This window comes from Urocampus carinirostris, chromosome 6 (genome assembly GCF_059441175.1).
Source record: "Urocampus carinirostris isolate Australia breed hairy pipefish chromosome 6, RoL_Ucar_1.0, whole genome shotgun sequence".
Taxonomy (NCBI): Eukaryota; Metazoa; Chordata; class Actinopteri; order Syngnathiformes; family Syngnathidae; genus Urocampus; species Urocampus carinirostris.
The window spans coordinates 21,075,878-21,095,337 of record NC_142354.1 but is presented as its reverse complement, the minus strand read 5'-3'; the positions used below and the strand labels follow the sequence as shown (position 1 = coordinate 21,095,337).

The following is a 19,460-nucleotide window of genomic DNA, read 5'->3' as shown; positions in this document are numbered from 1 at the left end:
GCTTCTTTCCTCCGGTGCTGGCGGGTGGTGGCACTGAGAGGTCACCAAGTATCCACCCCGAAGAAGAAACCCGGCATCCTCTTCCTACTTCGTGTGTAAACATTCTATACCGTATCTCCAGCGCGCTAAAAACTTTGACATTTTCATTATTAAATATCTCGTGCATTCATTCAATATGGTTGTGTATAGTGTAAAGGAGAGGTGAGCTGTTTCTTCTGAAACGAAAGTGGAATAAAAAAGCTTGATGCGGTTGAGAAAATGGTTGAATCGCTTTTTTTCGGCCATTCTTTAACACAGACGACGACCTCTTGAAGCGCATATTCCAAAAGTAAGTTACACTTAACCTTATAGAGTATATCATTTTATGAAATGTTCATTTTTTAGTACAAGAGAATACAGGTAACTTATACAACCCTTAAACATACGTATATAAACCTTAAACATACAAAATATAGCACTGAAGCCACTTACGAACAAATTCAACTTACGAGCGATCTCGTTCGTAAGTAGGGCAGCGTCTGTATAGGTATGTGTTACTATGAGTGTTATGAATAATGCTGTTATGTAACAGCGTTATTTGTTCAGTAATGAGATAATCTAACTAATTGTTTTTTTCTGTCGTGACAAGGCTGTTACCGTTACTGATGGTCAAAAGCGATTCATTACTTAGGCTGCAGAAGACGGTTTTCTGCTCTCCTCCGAGTTTTTTACATCATGTCACCAATCAGAATAGTGACTACCATATAGTTCGATAGCGATTACAAATATAGTATTATTTGAGTGACAGAAGAATGGTTAAGGAGGGCCGATTCACAAATAAATCAGGGGTGTCAAACATACGGCCCATGGGCAGGAACCGGCCCCCAAGGAATTTCGATCAGGCCCGCAGGATAATTTAAAAGTGGAAAAAATGCACAAAAGACATGAAATTCGTATTTTAATAAAATGCAATTCACGGATTGTCCACTACGGGGCAGGTGGTGCTGTTTTGATCAATACAGTGCGATGCAGATTTGAAGGGCAAATTTCCCTCCGTAGGTCTGGACAAATTTTATCAGTATCTACTACCAGGGTACCCCAAATTAACAGCCCTTGCACCTGGAATTTTCTGCATGTTTGGATCAACCTACCTTTGTGAACCAATCTTCTCAGTCATGAATATCATTAAAACAAAAATGCATTCAAAACTCACAAACAAGAACTTAGATGACATTCGAAAGTGTCTACTAGTCAGGACATGACACCTAGTATTGATGCATTTGTACAGCCGTAAAAGATGCCAAATATCAGGAACAAAAACAAGTCCACACTAGACTCATGCCTTTAAAATGCTGCCTTAGAATGAAGAATACAGCTATGTGAAAATGAATCCTTACTGTGGTGATTTAAATGATACACAATTTAATGTGAGTCCGCAGCTTCACTACATAAAAGTATGGTGGAATTCTACTGTTCATGCAACTTCATACAGTTTCAGTATTTATTGTATTATGTACTATATGTGCGTTTTATGTATGAAGTTTACACATTTACAGGAGATGTGAATACTTTCTTCTTTACACATTTAACATCACGCTCCTTAGTTTCTAAGGTGTAGGCAGGGATTAAATATAGATTTTACATGCACATGTGCAAATGGTTTAAAAATTCCTTTCTTTATAAATCTCATTTAATATTAAAGTTGCAATGCAAATATTTAATTGATAAAAGTGAATTGCACATTTGTCCATGAAATGAAATGTTTTGTAAAAGGAATGTTCATTAAATTTCATCGTTTTCCTAATGTTCTTGTGCTTCTTTACACCAAAACAAATGAAAGAGATGATATTTTGGTTATTTATAGCTGTCATGATTACTGATGTGATTCACCTGTGCCCGCTCATTTGGCGCCAACTGTCGCGGGCTCTGATTGGCTCCCTTTTCCTACTAAAACCCAGTCCTGTCAATCGCCTGTGGTCAGTCTGTCTGCGAACCTCTGTGTATACAAGGCAAGCCTTTTTCGACCCTGGCTCCCGCCTGTGCGGTTTTTGCTCCTGTTTGTCTCCCTCTACGACCTGTTCTGATCCCGACCACGTCTGCTCTCCCATCCCGGCTTACGACCCTTTTTTGTTCCCGACTACGTCTACTCCCCCGTTCTGGCTTACGACTCGTTTCCAACCCCGACCACGCCTTGCTCTCCCAGTCCCGGCTACCGACCAGTTTTTCCGGCCCCGACACCGCCATCGCTCGCTACGGAAGATCCACTTCCGTGTTCGGATAACACTCCGAGTACGAGAGCGACCTGCTTCCCGCGTCCAGCGAACACCGAATCGTGGGCGCAGCCCTTCCTCACGCAATGGGGTCGTGTTTCTGTTCTGGTCCTGACAATAGCGTGTATGGTATAATTTTAAGAGTCCGGCCCACTTGACATCTACCGAGGCCATATGCAGCCCGCGATGTGAGATGAGTTTAACACCACTGGCCTAAACGTTATATACAAATACACACAGTAGCTTTTACTTCAGACTCAATTGTGTGCGCCTTATAGTCCGGTGCATCTTACGTATGACACATATCTGACCAAAGACTTACAATCCGGAGCGGAAAATCCGGTAATAGGTTGTTTAGTGCCGCTTACCTAATCCCGGTGGAGCTTGTGTGCTTGCGCCATCTCCGGTGTAAAGTCCTGCGTAAATGTTATCGGAGGACAAGGATCCCTTGAGGGAGCAGGGCTGCTGAGTTTGCACGGGTTCCGAAGTGGAGCTGCGGATGTGGCCGGGACGGGACCCTTCCCTGCCCTGTACCGTCACGGGCGCTTTGGCCGGAGAGCCGTTGAAACTCACTGTAGTCTCACCCGGTCCTGGGACAGCTAAGAATAAATACAAATTTGGTTTGGTTATTACTAGTATTTTCATTTGTGAGAAATCTATAACAACAATTGAAACAGGAGTCTCAAACCAGCAGGTTGAAAGTGTATTAGTGTGTATTATTTAGTGCCTCCTAGTGGCAGAAAAAAACGGACATTAAGTATTTTAAGGGGCAGTGAGTATTTTTAGCAGATCCCTGTGGTAAAAAACAATAACTTTGTTCATTAAATGAAAAACAATTTGTATTGAAAAAAATAAACAAAAGTACATGACATGATGTAAAAATGCATTTAGTAAAACTCTCAGATGTGGAAGAATTTTTATCTATTTGACATAAAATGAAGCTCACCTAGAGTGAGCTGACCTCATTGTCTGCCATCTTGCTGCTCAAACCCTTTCTTTTTTCTTATTTCATTCTTTTTTTTTGTTTATTGTTTTTCCCTTTTCTTCAATTTTTGACCTTTTTTGTTTTTTTCTTGCTTTTGTCTTTTTTCTTAATTGATATCTCTTTTATATTTGTCTTCCTTTTTCCTTTCTTTTCCTCTTTTTTCCCTTTCTATCTTCTCTTTTTTCTCCCTTCCCCCCCTTTTTTTTCTTCATTGTTTCTTTTATTTTTCTTAGCAGGCGGCCGGGCAAAGAAAAGAGAAGAAAAAATCTGTGTTTGGGTCTCTTTTGAGTCACTGTAGTTTGTATTCTTCCTAGTGCTTTTTAGCAGTCATTTATGATTGCACTACACAAACTAGCAACATCTCATGATAAAATAATACAAAACTATCCCTTTATTGTAAGTGCAGTCCAATATGTATGGCATAGAGAACATTTTGAATCAGATCTTTTCTTGTGAAAAATCCAATTTGCCCCAACTTTAGCCTGACTCTAGTTCTGGTGTCCCTGAAGTAAATTGTGTTTGAGACCCCTGAATTCAAACAAAAATAGAGAACATTATTGAGAGGGAACTGAAAAAAGTTAAATGTTGTACTGTATTTAATCCCTTGCATCCCTTCTCAAAATATATCATTGTCACCTATAAACTGATAGCTAGGATGATACTCACTGGGTCGAGTGGGGTCACCAGATTTACTCGTGACATGCCGAAACTGCTGAACCAGAGGGCTGAGGAGCTTGCCAGCTTTAAGCCTGTGCTTGCCTGATCGTTTTCTGCGACCAGTAGGTGGCGCCAAGTGCGAGTAGGTCAGGCCGGAGGGAGGAATTTTCCCAAGTCTTAAATACAACAGCTCCACTTCTCCTCTTTGATGGGCCTGCAACTCGGAGATCTCCCGCAAATGTCTGGAGAAATTGGAGCAAGAAAGGAAAGATCATTTATTAAATAATGCATCATTTTCGTTTTTGTTTTCTTTTTTTTACATGTACACACCCTGGACTGGTTGCCAGATCTAAAAATCCATTTCATTTTTTCACGTTTGCATTTACCTGAACACGTTGTTTCATTGTTGTCATGATTACCGACTTGGATGACCTGTGCCCGCTCATCTGATTGGCTTCCTGTCCCTTTTTAAACCCAGTCCTGTCACTCTCTGGTTGTCAGTCCGTCTGCAAACCTCTGTTGTTACAAGGCAAGCCTTATGACCCTGACTCCCGCCTGTCCCGTTTTTGCACCCGTTTTTCCACCTGTCCGTTCCTGATCTCCCCGTTTGTTTCCGGCTATGACCCGTTCTTGATCCCGACCACATCTGCTCTCCCGTCCTGGCTTATGACCCATTTTTGATCACGATCACGTTTTTGCTTTCCTGACCCGGCTATCAACCTGTTTTTCCATCCTTGACACCGCCATCTCCCGCTACAGAAGATCCCCTTCCGTATTCGGATCAAGATCCGATTTAGTGAGCGGCTCGCCTCCCGCGTGAAGCGAGCACCGGATCGTGGGCGCTGCCCTTCCTCTTTCTTTCAATAAAACTTGTGGTAAACATTACGCAGTTAGGTCCTGATTCCGTTCTGGTCGTGACAATTGTGTTTGTTCATAAAGGAACAATTTCATCCGATTTGTTTGGAAACACTCAAACTATACAAATAAATGTATTTATTTATGCATCAAAACTGATTGTTAATGTGAGCAAAGTAATATCTCCCTTTGTAAAGACTAAATTTGATCATTTGCATTGAAAAACTCAATGCAAATTGCTAATATCTTGATAGATACAATTGATTCAAAATACCAAGTACATGAAAATCTAGCCAGCTATTGGAAAGTTGTCCATGAGAGTGAGACAGGCTAAAAAAAAATCCAGGTGAGCGCAATTGCAATTCATTTAACAGTGCTTCTTTGACTTCTGTTTCAAGTCAAATAACATTGAGATGGTTTGTTTCCTCAAATGTTCCCTGGTTGATAACTGGTAGTCAGAAAATACAGCTACAGGAGTGGGGTTATTTTGCGAGTGGCTCTTAGCTTTGGCAACATCTAGTGGACATATTTAAAACTCAGGTTTTGTATGACGTGACTTATTTTTCTCTTGTGCCTCTCTCTGCCTTGTCTTGCAGGCCGGATCAAATCTGTTGGCTGTCGTTTGCGCACCTCGGACATGTAAAAATCCTAACTCTGTATGCATGATTGTAACAATTCCTATCGGAGGTAAGATCGGGCTGAAAAAATCCAGAATTTCGGGTCGGGTTTAAGATCTTACCACAATTTCCCATTTAAAAAATGCAATTTCTCACTTTTCCCGGAGCGTCTGGAGTTCCATCTTCATGTCGGAGTCCTCCATCTCAGAGTCGTTATCGCTGCTGGCATAAGCCGAGCCGGGCGCTCCTCCGAGCCTGCCGGGGGAATCGGAGCTCTGGACGCTGCTGCTACGTCCTGAACGTCTGAGGAAAGCCACCGCCCTTTTCATCAAGTCGCTCCCTCTGCGATCAGAGCGAGCGTGGTGACTCGGGTTGGCGGGGTCCAGCTTGGCCGGGCTGCTCTCGGCCCCCGAGTCTGAAGACAGGAAGCGAGCATGGACCGTGATGTCCACGGGGACAGAGGTGGAGGTGAGGGTCTGAGGCAAGGAGCTTTGGGTGGCCCCAGAAGAAGGCGTGTCCAGATAGAAGTCGGGCGGGGCCGAATAGCGACTGCAGCGTGTCCTCTGCGTGATGTCGTCCTCGGTGCTGACCACTGAGAAGCGGCCGATGGTGGTGGAGGGGCTCAAGACCTCGGCGTGAACATTAGAAGCTCCGGGATGCGCCGGTGAGGCGACGCTGCTCCAGCTTCTCTGCTTCACGTCACGCTTGTTGGCCACTTCAGGAGGAACTGACATTATCTGACAAAAGAAATGGACATGAGAGTACAGTGGTACCTCTTTCAGGGTTCGTACAACTTCTTCATGACCAAATGAATCCACGGTTTAAGGATTTTCAAAGATTTTTTTTTCTTCAGTACCATTAAAATAAGAAATCTGGTGTAAATCATGTACAACTATATCTTCAATTTACATATGTGATTTTTAACCTTGTGTGTGCGTTTATCAAGACATGATTTTTAGATCTTGAGTAAACCGTGAACATGTTTGTGGATCTGAACAATTAGTGTGTGAAACTTTTTGAGACAAATCTCTCCCCATTTAGGTGTTAGGCAAAAATGTCAGTAATACATACTCTACATTTTCAGTTGCAGTAAGTTCTTTCCATTACAATTTACCACTAGGAAACGCTACCTTAATTTTCTGCATGGCTTTTAATAAAAGTCCATAATTGATACTTACGGTAATCCTTGCACTAATACACAGCACCCAATAGCGTTCGTTTTATTCAGTTTTTATTAAGAAAGAGAGCAGTGCTTGCATCCACGATCCGATGATCGTCTGTCACGGGTAGCAGATGGCAGAAACGCGGAAATGGCACTTCCGTGTCGAGCGAGGGTAGTCGTTGACAGCGAGAAAACAGGTTGAGGGCCAGGACGGGGGAGGAAAACGGAAACGGGTCCAGAAAATTGGTCGGCAACAGGTATCAGGCAGGAAAACAGGGCAGGATAATGTTGGAGAGTACAAACGCTTGCCTAGCTGAGAGCATAGGTTCACAGACAGTCTGACGGGTTCCTTTTGGAAGGCGGGAGTTTAAAAAGAGTTCAACAGCCAATCAGGTCCCGTGGCTGTTGGCGCCAACCGGGCAGCCGCAGGTGCCCCGAATCAGTAATCATGACAATTTCATTTCATCCTTATATTCCCGTAGCTCTGCAACACGTACACTTCAAAAATCACCTTCAACGTCACAAATCAAGTTCCTCCATGGTAAGTGCTACTGATACACACGCATTTATTTTTGTTGATATCATCTTATATATTTTATAACTGTATTATTTATGCTTAATCTGTATTTAAATGTGTTTTTAGTTAGCTGAAAGATGTGTTTTATACTATTTAGGGTTCACTTTGATCCTTATGGGAAGTCGAGAACAGGCCGATTAGTTCAATCATTTTATACTCTATTTGGAAAATTTGCTCATTACATGAGAAATTTGGGCTACAAGCAAAATCCTGGCACCTATCTAGCTCATATGTAGAGGTATCACTGTATACTTCTGTACTTAATAGACAATTGTTATTTTCCGTTCAACGCACCTTGAAACGGCCTCTTGTTCCAGAGCAGGAGACAGAGTGTGACACGTGCCTTTTGGAATGCGCTGCTGTAGTGAACATCAAAATATTTTTTTAAATCCACAATGCATGAATACAGAGGCATATTGTTCAAAGATTTTAAGTATTACTAGAACATACATACCACACACGGCTGAGTCGCTCAGAGTGCTCAGACTATCCATTCTCTCGGGAATTTGAGGCTAAAAAGGACAGTAGAGAAAGCATGTAACAGACAGAAGTGTTAGTTGACCAAATTGGAAAAAAAATCACTGTAGCGGAAAAATCTATAAAAATAACGATATATTTTTATTAGGAACCAGACAGTTCAGATGCCGATTGTTTTTATGGCCATTGTCAAGTTTTTTTTATGGACCTTAGAAAACTAATTACAAATAGATCTGACATTTACATGTCAAGTCATGTTTATTTGTACAGCCCTTAATTACAAGAAGTCTCAAAGGGCTGGACAGACTACAGACTATTATTACACTATGCCTTAATCTAAAACCTACATGAGGGCAAGGAAAAATCTGAGTCATTTATCAAGACATATTTTTTCCAGATCTTGAGTAAATCAAGTCAAGTCAAGTCTAGTCACATTTATTTATATAGCCTTTAATAACAAAAATCTCTCAAAGGACTGCACGGGATTACAATTACACCATCGCCTGATCTTAAACCAACATGTGGGCAAGGAAAAACTCAAAACCTCAGAGTGAGGAAAAAAGAAACCTTGAGAAGGGGCCTCACAAGTGGTAATCCCCCTTCTAGGATGATCAGGGTGAATGAGATTCAAAATTTGACAACACAACATAAAAATTCAAGCATTTTTGAAGGATTTCATACATCCGTATTAACCATGAAAGAAACTTGGGAAGCTGTGCTGAAACATCCAAATTTGTTGATCGTCCACTCCTGATCCAGATGTTTTTTTTGGTTTGATTTTTACACAATTGTTTTTAAAGTATGTTTTGTAGTGGAACATCAACACAAACACTAAGTACTACATACTGTTTCTGTCAAATTGTTTAGTGGAGAGTTATTTAAAGAGTAACTGTTGATTATAAATGTTAATATATTCAATATTTGGGGAATTTTGTAGTTTTTTCATCCTCCTCCTGAATTCTGGAGTTTTTTTTTTTACATGGCAGCTAAAAATTGTATTAAAAAATATTTGAGAAAATGTACCAATTGTTCTCCTGCTCTGTAGCGACTCTCCTCCATCGGACCTGGTGTACTGTTTCCCGAGCCGCCAGTCGCACTGTCGGGACCAGGAGGAGATTGAATGTACTCAGTTCCAGAACCCGGGGTCTCTGCTGTGCTTCCGGACGGATACATGGGAGCGTACTCCTGGTACAGCAAGTTCCGAAGTTTCTCATCTAGGGTTTTGATGGTGCTATCCACAAAACCTCCGCGACCCGGCCGTCCTTCACCGTCCGACTCGCCCGGTCCACCACTGTGCTGCGTGGGTGCTGGGCTCTGGGGTAGTGAGGACACTTTGGTGCCTCCAACACTGGAGAAAGGCTGGTGAAGCACGACAGGCTGCTGCGGGCGCTCGCTTCGTGTAGCGGCGTATGAAAGAGAAAGTGACTCCTTTGCAGAACCGGGTTCCTGTGGCGGGAGAGGATTGATCGGGGACCCGCCCGGGGAACTGCTCACTTCGAGAGACAGGGGCATGACCAGAGGACAGCAGGGTATTTCCTCCGCCGGTGGTAAAGTCGAACGAACTGGGGAGGTTGAGGCCGCAGGAGATCCTGATGGTTCATCCATTTGAGATGTCTGTGGAGATGATGGTGGCAACATTTCAGTTTTGGTTTGCTGTGCTTGATTCATGCCGTTGATTAGCTCCATCGACGGGACCGACTGCAGGGCTGGGGGGGCGGAAACCGGAGGAGACAGATTGGCTAAGAAGAGAGGGTCCGTGTTGGACAAAACCGGGGGACTGCAGAATCCATAGACGTCGTGGACGAAGCCTCCGCTCCCTCCTGACATTGTAGAGGAGGAACCCTCCTCAGCTACCGCACAGGGATCATAACAAGATCACGTTTCACTTCAATAAACTCACGACAAGTCTTTTCATTCAGCTGTCACAATTTGCAATATAATAAGATTTCATGAGTCACCTCGGGACGTTGAAGGCCTGCCAGGCAGTTTCGTGGTAGCTGAGCTGCTCTGAGACTGTGACGTTGTACCCTCAGATGTAGGCTCCTGGCTGGAAAAAGGTGTCTCCTCGACAGGACAGATTATAAACCATCGCTTTCCAGTGTGAAGAACTGCAATACCCATACAATTAGAATAAATTAATGATAAAAATGCTGGGGGGGATAAAGTGATTTACCGTTCTGCTGGTAGACAGGCTGGGGTATTCCGGATTGTTGACTCTGTTGTTAGAAAAGTCAATTATACAAATTTAAAATAACTTTATGGTTATAGAATATTATTGACACTATCCTGCACACCAAGTTCTGCTTCTCTTTCCTCTTTGTCACTCTCTCTCGGCCGACTTTACCTCATAAGGTCACTAACTTCTGGGTTCTATTTTCCCTCTCTCAGCTGTTGTCACTTGCGGTAATTTCTCCAAGTTTTTATCTACCTTAAAGTCTCGTTCTCTTTCCTTTTTGAGTACTAGACGCCTTTGGTTCCTTGCTAGTTAATTTCTCGTCACGTTCTGTGCACTTTTTCTCGCCCTCTCCAATTTCCAGGGTCTATCCTTCTATGGCTCTCACCCTCTTTTTGTCCCTCTCCGTCTGTCTCCATTTTGGCCTCTCTGTTTTATTCTCTCCCGATCACTCTCTTTTTATGTTTATCTCTCTGTCCATCCATCTGTCTTTCCCTTTCTCTGTCTGTGTCTATTTTGCTCCATCTCATCCTTTGATGGGAGCAGCCAGCCTGGTACACCGACTTTCAAATACTGTGTTTAAAACACACTTGAGACGGAATTTGCGTTTTGCCAGCTAATGTTTTGTCTTTTTCTGTTTTGAATCGTGCACAAACTCTAATTGTTGCTGCAGTGATTTTTTCCCAATGTTGAGTCCTGCCTAACTAATTAGCACAGATGTAGCATTCATATCAAACTTGCGTGGGTCACACGGACATTAAACCTTTATATTTGGGCAAACTGTTATCACCACAGACCGCAAGTTTGAGACCCCTGTCCTAAAGTGTAATTGATCTGTTTTTAAAAGAAAAAAATGGCACCACTTCTAAGATGTTACCTCTCCTATTTGTCCATCTGATGTCTGGCCTTGCTGCGGGCTCAAAGTTGCTCCTTTGACCCCTTCCGTGTCGTCATTCAACATGTCCTCGGCTTTATCCACAAGGTCCTTCAACTGGTCGATGAAAATTTCTTTTTCCAAAGGAAGGATGAATCCATTTTCCACCTACAAAATCAAACCTGCTATCAACCAGACTGCTACAGCAACCCGATCAAGTCTAACTGTCAAACAAACCATGTAAGTTGCAATTTCCTCCGGGGCGTCGCCATCCAGATCGAACTTAAACGTCACCATTTTGTGATTGTGAGTCTCCAACTGGCATTCCACCATTTTGTCCCCTGTGTTGCAAACCTGTCGCAAAATATGGCGCATAATTTCAGAATAAGGTGTTTTATTTGGAAAATGTGAATCCTGCTGCTCACATTGAGCATGCTCAGCTTGGGTTTGCTCGTCTTTTCCTGCCGGGAGCGTGTCCGAGTGGACTTCCGGTGATGTTTTCTGTGTTTTCCTTCTCCTTTCCCAACACTGGCCAAGCTGTCGTAGCCATCACTTGTTTCTTTACCAGATGCAACATCAGAGTAGGGACTAAGATAAATTTAATAAAAAACATATTATGGAGTAAAGAATCAAAGGATTGCCATATTTTCCGAGATATAAGCCGCCACCCCCCCAAAAAATAGTCTTTTGTCATATATTTTTCATACATTCACACACTATAAAGTGCATAAAATTGAGGCTAGGGTGTGAGCTTCTGTGTAGGGCTATTTCTGTCTTAGAACCAGATTGACGAACCAATGTCATAAGAGCTAATTAATCAGTCTCCACCTGAACCTGCTTCCCCTTAAACAACTTAACTAAAACTTTACGCTAACTCTTGACCACAAACGCGCTTTTCTAACACAGACGATTTAAAATATCAATATTGTAATGTTTGTTACTTTTGTCGCTTTTGTTTGTTTGTGATGGACCCTTTAAAGGAGATGAGGGAGGTGACTGGCGGGGAAGTTCGGCTCTCATTTTGTAGCATGGATGACCGTGAACTACGGCTAACAGTAGCTCCTGTGTAATGTGTTTTTACCGCTTGTTAGTTTTTTATTAAATCGTCGATCAGACCTCACGCAGGGGCATTACAATATTATAGCGGCGCCTGTTGTTTATCTAATCAGAAGCCGCGGCGTGGGGAAGTGTAGAAAGGGAAGGGGAGAAGTCGGAGCAAAGGAGAGAGAGTTGTGCTGCTTTGGAGAGCCTAAATAATCAGTTAGGTGAATGAATAAAAACGCTGATACCGGTATCCGTCAAGTTCCTAAATATCGACACTGACAATCGACCTGCCCGATAATCGGTCGATATTTAGTACAGATGACATGCGAAATAGTATTAGAGCTTATGCCATAATCACACTACCCAGTGCCAAAACGCTGGTTTGCATAGTGCATTCCGATAGTCCCTCTACTTCTTCACCTGTGCGTCAATATCCTCTCTTATTAATATGTATGCGTACGTAAAAGAGCTTGTATAGTATTTTCTGTTTTCTGTTTATTTCATTCTGAAACATTTTTTGATAAAGAAGTGGAGAGACTGTTAACATATTAGAATTTAAATAATAAGAATGTGATAATAATATAAGGTCTGATGCATTGTCACATCTTATTTGTACCATGGGTGGTGTAGTGGTAAAGTGTTGACATTCTCACTGCCACTCCTCAGGTTAGATTTCCGTTTCATACAATGTTTTGTAATTTCATTGATCAAATACAGTATTACCAGAAGACCCTGCATGGTAACGCATATCTATACAATAATTACGGGGTTGCACCTTATAGTGCTGACACTACAGTAATCAAGAAATGCAGAGACCGACCTGTCATAAGCGTTGTTGGGCAATGATATGTTTTTTTCTTGGAATGCGTCCTGAATAAAGGTAATAGAGGGAAAATATGTGCATTTAAAAATTTCAGGGAATTCTCAGTAATCACAATTTTGTGTCTACTTTACCTCTGTGCAGAGATCTTGCTGCAAGGTGCAAGAAGTTGATGTCGGCGGAGTTGCTGTTGCCTGGCTTATACATTCTGATTGTATCAACTGGATTCCAGTAGACTGCAGAATCAAAGCAGGAGCAGTAGACTGAATGAGTAGAGGGGCAGAACTTGGTGCCGAAATCAACCCAGGTACTGGTGTCTGGGTTGCTCCTGATGTTGAGGAATTTTCAAAGGCTGTCCGTAGGATTTTTTGTGAGCCTGTTAATGAAAGTGCGGCTTCAACAGGGGCTAAAGCCGTAGCGTGAAATGAGGCCGAAGCGGCAGAATGAGTCGGCATTTGGTTTTCGGGCGGGATTGATGCTGCAGTTTGTGCTGGGGTTTGGATTTCTACATCCACTGCAGCAGAGAGTGTTGCTGAAGTGTGAAATGTAGAAGATACGTTGAAGTCTATGCTGGCAGCAGTCGTTTCTATATTAGTTCCACTTCCCCATGGAGGAATTTGAGTAGTAGGTAGAGCTGGAACTGGAGCCAAAAGTTGGACATCTTGTAAATTTCCCTGTGAAGTGTTTGCCTGCACCTAGAAAAAAGAAGCACATTAGGTTCATTGATTTAGCAATAAAGCAAATAGTGTGGAAATACCCCAATGCATGACCATCGCTTTAAAAACAGTTGAGTAAAAGTAAAGAGACAATTTGAGTCAAGAGTAGGCTGATTTATTACTCAACTTGAATTGAGGTCAATGTAATCCTCAGCTGTTTCGTACAAACATTTGCCAAAATTGGTAATGTTTTCTAATTTTTGTTTTAATTTGCCAATTTGTTAAAAATATGTGCCCTTTTTAAACAGTGCCCTTTTATTTATGGATACCAAAAAATTGGATTGTATGGTAAACCATTGATGGAGGTTTCTTTAATTATCAGCATGAGCTGAAGACAAAGGTTTTTGTCTAAAAGAAAAAATAAATAAAACAAACCCTCTAAAATGGATAGTGTTGCTTAGAATGGGGATGTCATACTCAGTTTGGTTCCGGGCCCAGATCCAAAATTTTTGTTCTCAGGTGATCGGCAAAAGAATTTCAGCTAGAATATTTTTGCTTTGTTTTTCCAGTATTATGCTTTATCGTTCAGCCTATGTTAGTAACCAACCCTACATATTATAATCCAGGATGACAAGATCTCTTCTAAACGATGTGGAAAGAAGATTTTCTATATTTGGCATTGAATGTGTTAGCTGGTTTATTTTAACAATTGAGTGAATGCAGTTTCATACCTGAACCAACTCACCACCCTATACAAACTCAACACTGTTTTCTAAGGACTGGAGAGAGCATTTGCTTTGGATGCATTTAAAAAAAATCAAAACTATTTCTGTTTTCTTCTCATTTTTTTGTCTCGCCTTTCACCAGGTTTTTGTTTTAAGGCAAGTTAGGTTAGGCTAATGTTCTGTCAAATTAATACAACATTCTGAGGGTACAAGTATTTAAAGAAATGCAGGTTTATATGATAGTTCATGCATTTTTGCTTGTGATTTAAATAGATATTTTTTGTTTTTTAATGAATGAAGTTTCTCTCACCACTGGGAGGTGCTAAATAATACACATAGTCTCTTTTAAATGGGAAATTCCATTTTAAAGCCTAACAAGTGGGTCATGGGGTACCCTGTTCAAAGTAGGGCTTTAATATGCAGGTGAATTCAAAGAAAACTGCCCAAAAACCTTCTGTATTAGCAAACTCAGAAAACAACCCAGAAACGTCTATCAGATTGATCTACATAGATTGATCTCGTTTTGAGCTGATTTGGTTTATTTTTGCCCAAGTGTTTTAGCGGCGTGTGCATGCATTGCACCAAGAGCAAACTACACCGCATTGGCTCATTCCCAAATAAACCAAGAACCACAAGTCAAATATTCACCTGCTCAGCCAGATCTCTCTCAGGATTGGGGACGGGGTATAGGGTGGGTTGTACCTGGGGAAGGGGTAAGGAGGGAGTGTAATGGAGGCTAGCAGTGTTCGGGTAGGAGGCAGTTGCGCCACTCTGCTGCTGGGACACTGCAAAAGACATGCTCATGGAAAGGAGTGTAGCAGGAAGGGCCCCATGCTGAGGTGCCGCCTGGAGGGGGCCAAAAGCGCAATGAGGGTTGAGGGGGATGCAGGTTGGGTGAGGTAAAGGTGAGTAATAAGGACTAGTTAAGGGGGCTGGGGAGTTAGGAGGGGGCTTGAGGCCCCCTGCTTGAACATATGGTGAGGGAAACTAGGAAAGAAAAAGGAAAAAGTATACATAATAAACTGAGTCACCCATTCAAATAGAAACATTATTACGCAGGTGGCATGCGGTAAAAATATGTACACAAAACAAGCTTACGCATCAATTTACGACAACTTCCTATGACTCACCTGAGTGCCGATGTGAAGGGGGAGTGGAGGAGGTGGAACACCGGTGGCGGACTGTGTAAAATTGACTGAAAAGTCAGGCGGGGCAGTCTCGGAAGATAATTGCTGAGAAAGACCATCAAATATTGAGTTCATGTGGAGTAAACTATTATACAACATCCACCATGGTGTATCCGTATCCATTTATGTATAAAGCACACTCTTGTATAACACGCACCCCCTAATTTTTGACATAACATTTTGTTTCCCTTTTTCTCATCTCAAACTAAGCATTGTAAGTGGCAAACATTGTTGAAGACATGCGGCCATGATCAAAATCATTTATTGCCAATGTAAACTATAAACACGATACCAACATAAAATTTACAATGTATTATTTACGTCCTTAAAAATTCGATTTATCTTCAGATACACCGGAGAGTTGTATTCTCATTGTGCTTTTTTTGCGGTTTTTACATCCTGCAGGACAACCTTCTGCTTTCTCCAATCTCTAACATTAGTCTCTGGTAAGGTGAATAAAAATAGTGTAATAATAAAATAACATTTTATGCCTTTTCAAATGGCATCAATATCACAATGGTTAGAATTTAGTGCTCTCACTGTTGCGACCTGCATTTGATTCCTGTGTGGTCGGGCATATATTTTCACTGATCAATTATTGCACAAATACAGTCGCTGTATATACCAGCGTAATTTATAATGCATAGCGTGCACCCAAACTTTGAGTTCTTTTTATTGGTTTAAAAAAAAAAACGTGTCTTATACATGAATAACAATGCTGAGAAAAGCAAAAGAGAAAAATGATTCACATCGCGTCAAACAATGACCTGCAGGTTTAAATGTGTCTATTACATAACGCAAAGTAAGGCATCATTCCCAAAGCAAATAACCCAGTCTTGTATTTGTTGTCTACCATTTATCAACCAGCGAACATTTGAGGAACCACCCATTATACTTTGGGCATATATTTATGTAATATGATTGTATTGTGCAGCTGTTTTTGTGCAAATTTGTTGTTTCCTTCTGCCAGTGTCTGAAACAACGTCTGCTCGGACACCTGGGGCGTGCATCTTTTATGTTTGCGTACAATTTACAAAATGTCTCTGTCCCGGTGGTCGACAACTTTTTCTTTTTCAAGAAAAAAAAAAAATGTTGTTTTTTTTCAAACCAAACGTGTCATGATTACCCAAGTGGAGCCACCTGGGGTAATCATCTGGCGCGCTGGAATGCGCTTCCTGATTGGTTTATGGTCCCTTTTTAAGCATGCTACGCAGAGACCTCTTCGTCGGAGGATTACTTTTTACCCCATTTGACTCGCCTGATTTTCATGTGTCTTTTTGACTTGTTTACCTGATTCTGCCTGCCTCCGATCCGACCTGCTACGAACTTCTCTCCAGTCCCGGTAAACTCGACCTGCTTCCGTCCCACGCTACGATTGGCTACGTGTCCCGAAGTTGTCTTCACGGCGTTGCTGCTGACGTTCGACGGTCATCGCGTTTCCCGCTAACCCTGTACGCTTCCCCAAATAAAAGACTTGTAACGAACGCTCTGGGGTCTCCTGCTCTGTTCTGGTCCGTCCTGACAAAACGTTTATTCCAATTTCGAAATCTTCGTTCGTTTGGGAAATTTCGGAATTTCGGTTCGTTTGGCAATTTGCATACTCAGCAGCCAATCAGAAGCCTGCATCGAATAACTATGTGTTTCCGGACTTTCCCGATCGCTATGAGGTCGTGCATTTGCATATAGACGCACAGAGAACACAAGAAAAATGGATAAGTGATTAGGAATCAAGCCAAAACCTCAGCCCCAGAAGAAATATTTAAAAGAAACTAACAAAATTTATGACGCTACGAAACGTAAACGTACATTAAAAGCATCGTGGAAAGAGGAGTTCACGTGGTTTGTAGCAGACGACGCATCGCAAACATTGCATGACTGAAGATGAGTCAATACAGGTACATACTGATGGCAGATGGAAAACAGTGATGACATGTACATGCAACGAATGTTATAAGTAGATTTATAACAAACTTAATTTTAAAGTGTTGTTCTGTTATATATTCTGAATATTAATCCTTAATACTTTGCAACAATGGGGTTTTTTTTGCAATTAGTTGTCTTACTGTGTTTCAAGTTGTGAAAAATGGGGCAGGCAACTTTTGGGCTGGGCAGGCAACTTTTCAGAGTTGTCTGCCCTGGTGTCCGGTAACTTTGGAAAAAAATAGTGCGTGATGTGGTTTTCTTTTTGTGCTGTGCCCACAATAATACACTAGACACGCAATAACAATGAAAAGCCATAAAAAGTACCTGATCCTGGCCAGGCTGAGGGACAATCTGAGTCTGCACGTTAGTTGCTGCGGTCGGGAAGCTCTGTGCCGTTTGTCTAATGTGCTGCGTAAAGGGAGCCGGCGTGGATGGAGCAGAAGCTGTCTGTCAGGAACAAATATGACACCCCACATAAATTACATAACGACGCACTACACCAAAGTGTTTGTGTTGCCATTGTGAACTCAAGCTCAAGGTCAAAATACTCTGATGCAGGCAAGAGGTAGCATATCTTTTTGGGCGGGAATCCAAGACGGGAGGGACAAGGGAAATTGCAGTAGTATGACTCAGTTTATTTGTGACCTAGCTCAGCCTATTTCAAATGAATGCTTTATTCGGGGTAAGCAGGGACAAAACTGTTAAGTCTAGATTCCGACAGAGGTTCTTGCAGAAAAAAAATCATCTTGGGAATGTAAAATAGAACAGAGCAAGGAAAATTGCAGTAGTATAACTCAGTTTATTTGTGACCTAGCTCAGCCTATTTTAAAGGAAGACTTAATTTGGGGTAAGCAGGGACAAAAGCTGTTTAGTCTACGTTCTTACGAAGGTTCTTGCAAAAAAAAAAAAAAAAGCAGCTTAAGGGGGTCATAAAAAATGCAGCAGGCTGCCGCAGTAACGGAGTTTGCCCGACAGCTCCTTTCTCCAACCTACCGGCGTATCCGTTCTTCCTTTGCTGTGACATCTTAGTAAGTGCAGCCTTTCGTCCAGACCGGGATTACGAGACAACAAAGGGACTTTAAAGCTTTGACCTTTGTCCAAAAAATGGGATGCATGACAGTTAGCGCAAAGTGCGGGTGTACTTGTCCTACGCCCGACGATGTGATGGAGACAGTGGTTAAGAAAACCAATATCTCCGTCTTCAAATAGAGTTGTGCAACGCTCAGCATTTGACGGGATGATCAATGATGGGGAGCAAAGTTTAAATGATTTTGGACAGGTGGGTCCAAAGGTTGACGTATTTGGGGAAGATGTGGACAAAGAGTGAAAATGGGCGTGTCCCAGGGAATCGCTTCTCTTGGTCCTTAGGAGAGTCCCGCAGTGGCAATGAGGTGGCGTCAGGGGAAGGAGAGGTGACAATGCACGAGGACTCGCTGAGTCACGATGACAAAAATAATGAGGGGACAGAAGTGCAGAAGACAAAGACGAGCTTCGGGAACGGCTAGGAAAGAGTCCGTCCTTGTTTTGAGAGCACATCGCAACCTGGGTTGCGCATCCATGTCTTGGGCACACAGCACCCTTATTGGTGATGTCGTGTCTTACAAAGGGGTAACTGCAGTGGGGCTAATCAGACAGAATTTTAGGAAAGGACATAAACATCTCTTATACTTAAATCAAAGTTGATTTTTGTGAGGTGTGGCTGATATGACTTCATACAGTTCTTCAGACTTCATATACATCAACGTTTTCATAACATTTTATACGTTATATGCATTCTATATAACGAAAAAATCTGACTATAAGTCGCGACTTTTTTCCAAAGATTTCAACCCTGCGGCTTATGCAATAATGCGGCTAATTTATGCACTCTTTCTAACGGCCGCTAGGGGCGCCCGAGCAGTAAAGGTTAGAGTGAGACAGATGAAATTTATGTGTCAATGAAAAGTTTAATGTAACTTGGCGCTTTATGCATGAATAAAACTAGAATGAGAAAACCTTCATCATGGAAAAGCTGTCAATAAAAAGGGAAGGGCTAACTACCACATTGGGAATAATTTTACGAGGAATAATGTGATGAATCAAACAAATTACAGGAAAAAACGTCAAATGAAGCTGAGATTTTTGAGGCGGATTCCTATTTATCGTGTGTTTTGGGGAAATGTTTTACACGGTTGGATTCTATGGATTATCCTTGATGTAACAAAACCATTTCCGCGGATTTTCAAGATGAAGACGTAATGGCTTTATATATAGTTTTCAGGAATCTTGTTCCAGACTGATTGTGATTTTTCTCCGATGAGTATATTTTCAAATGGTGATCATATCTTGAGTTTAAGCTTTCCAATGATTTGTGGCATGACATATTTTAGTGACTGGTGACATCGTACGGACACGTATTTGTTTATCAAAAGTCCGGACCACCCACAGCCCGTCGTAACGTTATGGGATTGAGGTACTGTATATTATTGAAACTTTCTAT

The 19,460-nt window shown here is 41.9% G+C and overlaps 1 protein-coding gene across 6 annotated transcripts in view; it reads right to left on the bottom strand.

Annotated features, from left to right (window-relative positions):
* wnk2 (WNK lysine deficient protein kinase 2) overlaps positions 1-19,460 on the bottom strand; it is a 61,300-nt gene that overhangs the window by 11,552 nt on the left and 30,288 nt on the right. For 4 of the 6 annotated variants that reach the window (XM_088338227.1, XM_088338228.1, XM_088338230.1 and 1 more), the window contains exons 10-25: positions 17,306-17,428; positions 15,002-15,103; positions 14,520-14,858; positions 12,625-13,185; positions 12,491-12,540; positions 11,052-11,214; positions 10,864-10,980; positions 10,630-10,794; positions 9,753-9,795; positions 9,538-9,687; positions 8,603-9,429; positions 7,557-7,614; positions 7,397-7,461; positions 5,520-6,100; positions 3,901-4,133; positions 2,618-2,848 (exon numbers count right to left, since the gene is read on the bottom strand). In XM_088338227.1, coding sequence (XP_088194353.1) covers positions 2,618-2,848; positions 3,901-4,133; positions 5,520-6,100; positions 7,397-7,461; positions 7,557-7,614; positions 8,603-9,429; positions 9,538-9,687; positions 9,753-9,795; positions 10,630-10,794; positions 10,864-10,980; positions 11,052-11,214; positions 12,491-12,540; positions 12,625-13,185; positions 14,520-14,858; positions 15,002-15,103; positions 17,306-17,428 — 3,808 coding nt within the window. The remainder of the gene's footprint in view (positions 1-2,617; positions 2,849-3,900; positions 4,134-5,519; positions 6,101-7,396; positions 7,462-7,556; positions 7,615-8,602; positions 9,430-9,537; positions 9,688-9,752; positions 9,796-10,629; positions 10,795-10,863; positions 10,981-11,051; positions 11,215-12,490; positions 12,541-12,624; positions 13,186-14,519; positions 14,859-15,001; positions 15,104-17,305; positions 17,429-19,460) is intronic. The other 2 variants (XM_088338231.1, XM_088338233.1) reach the window with 2 other exon arrangements.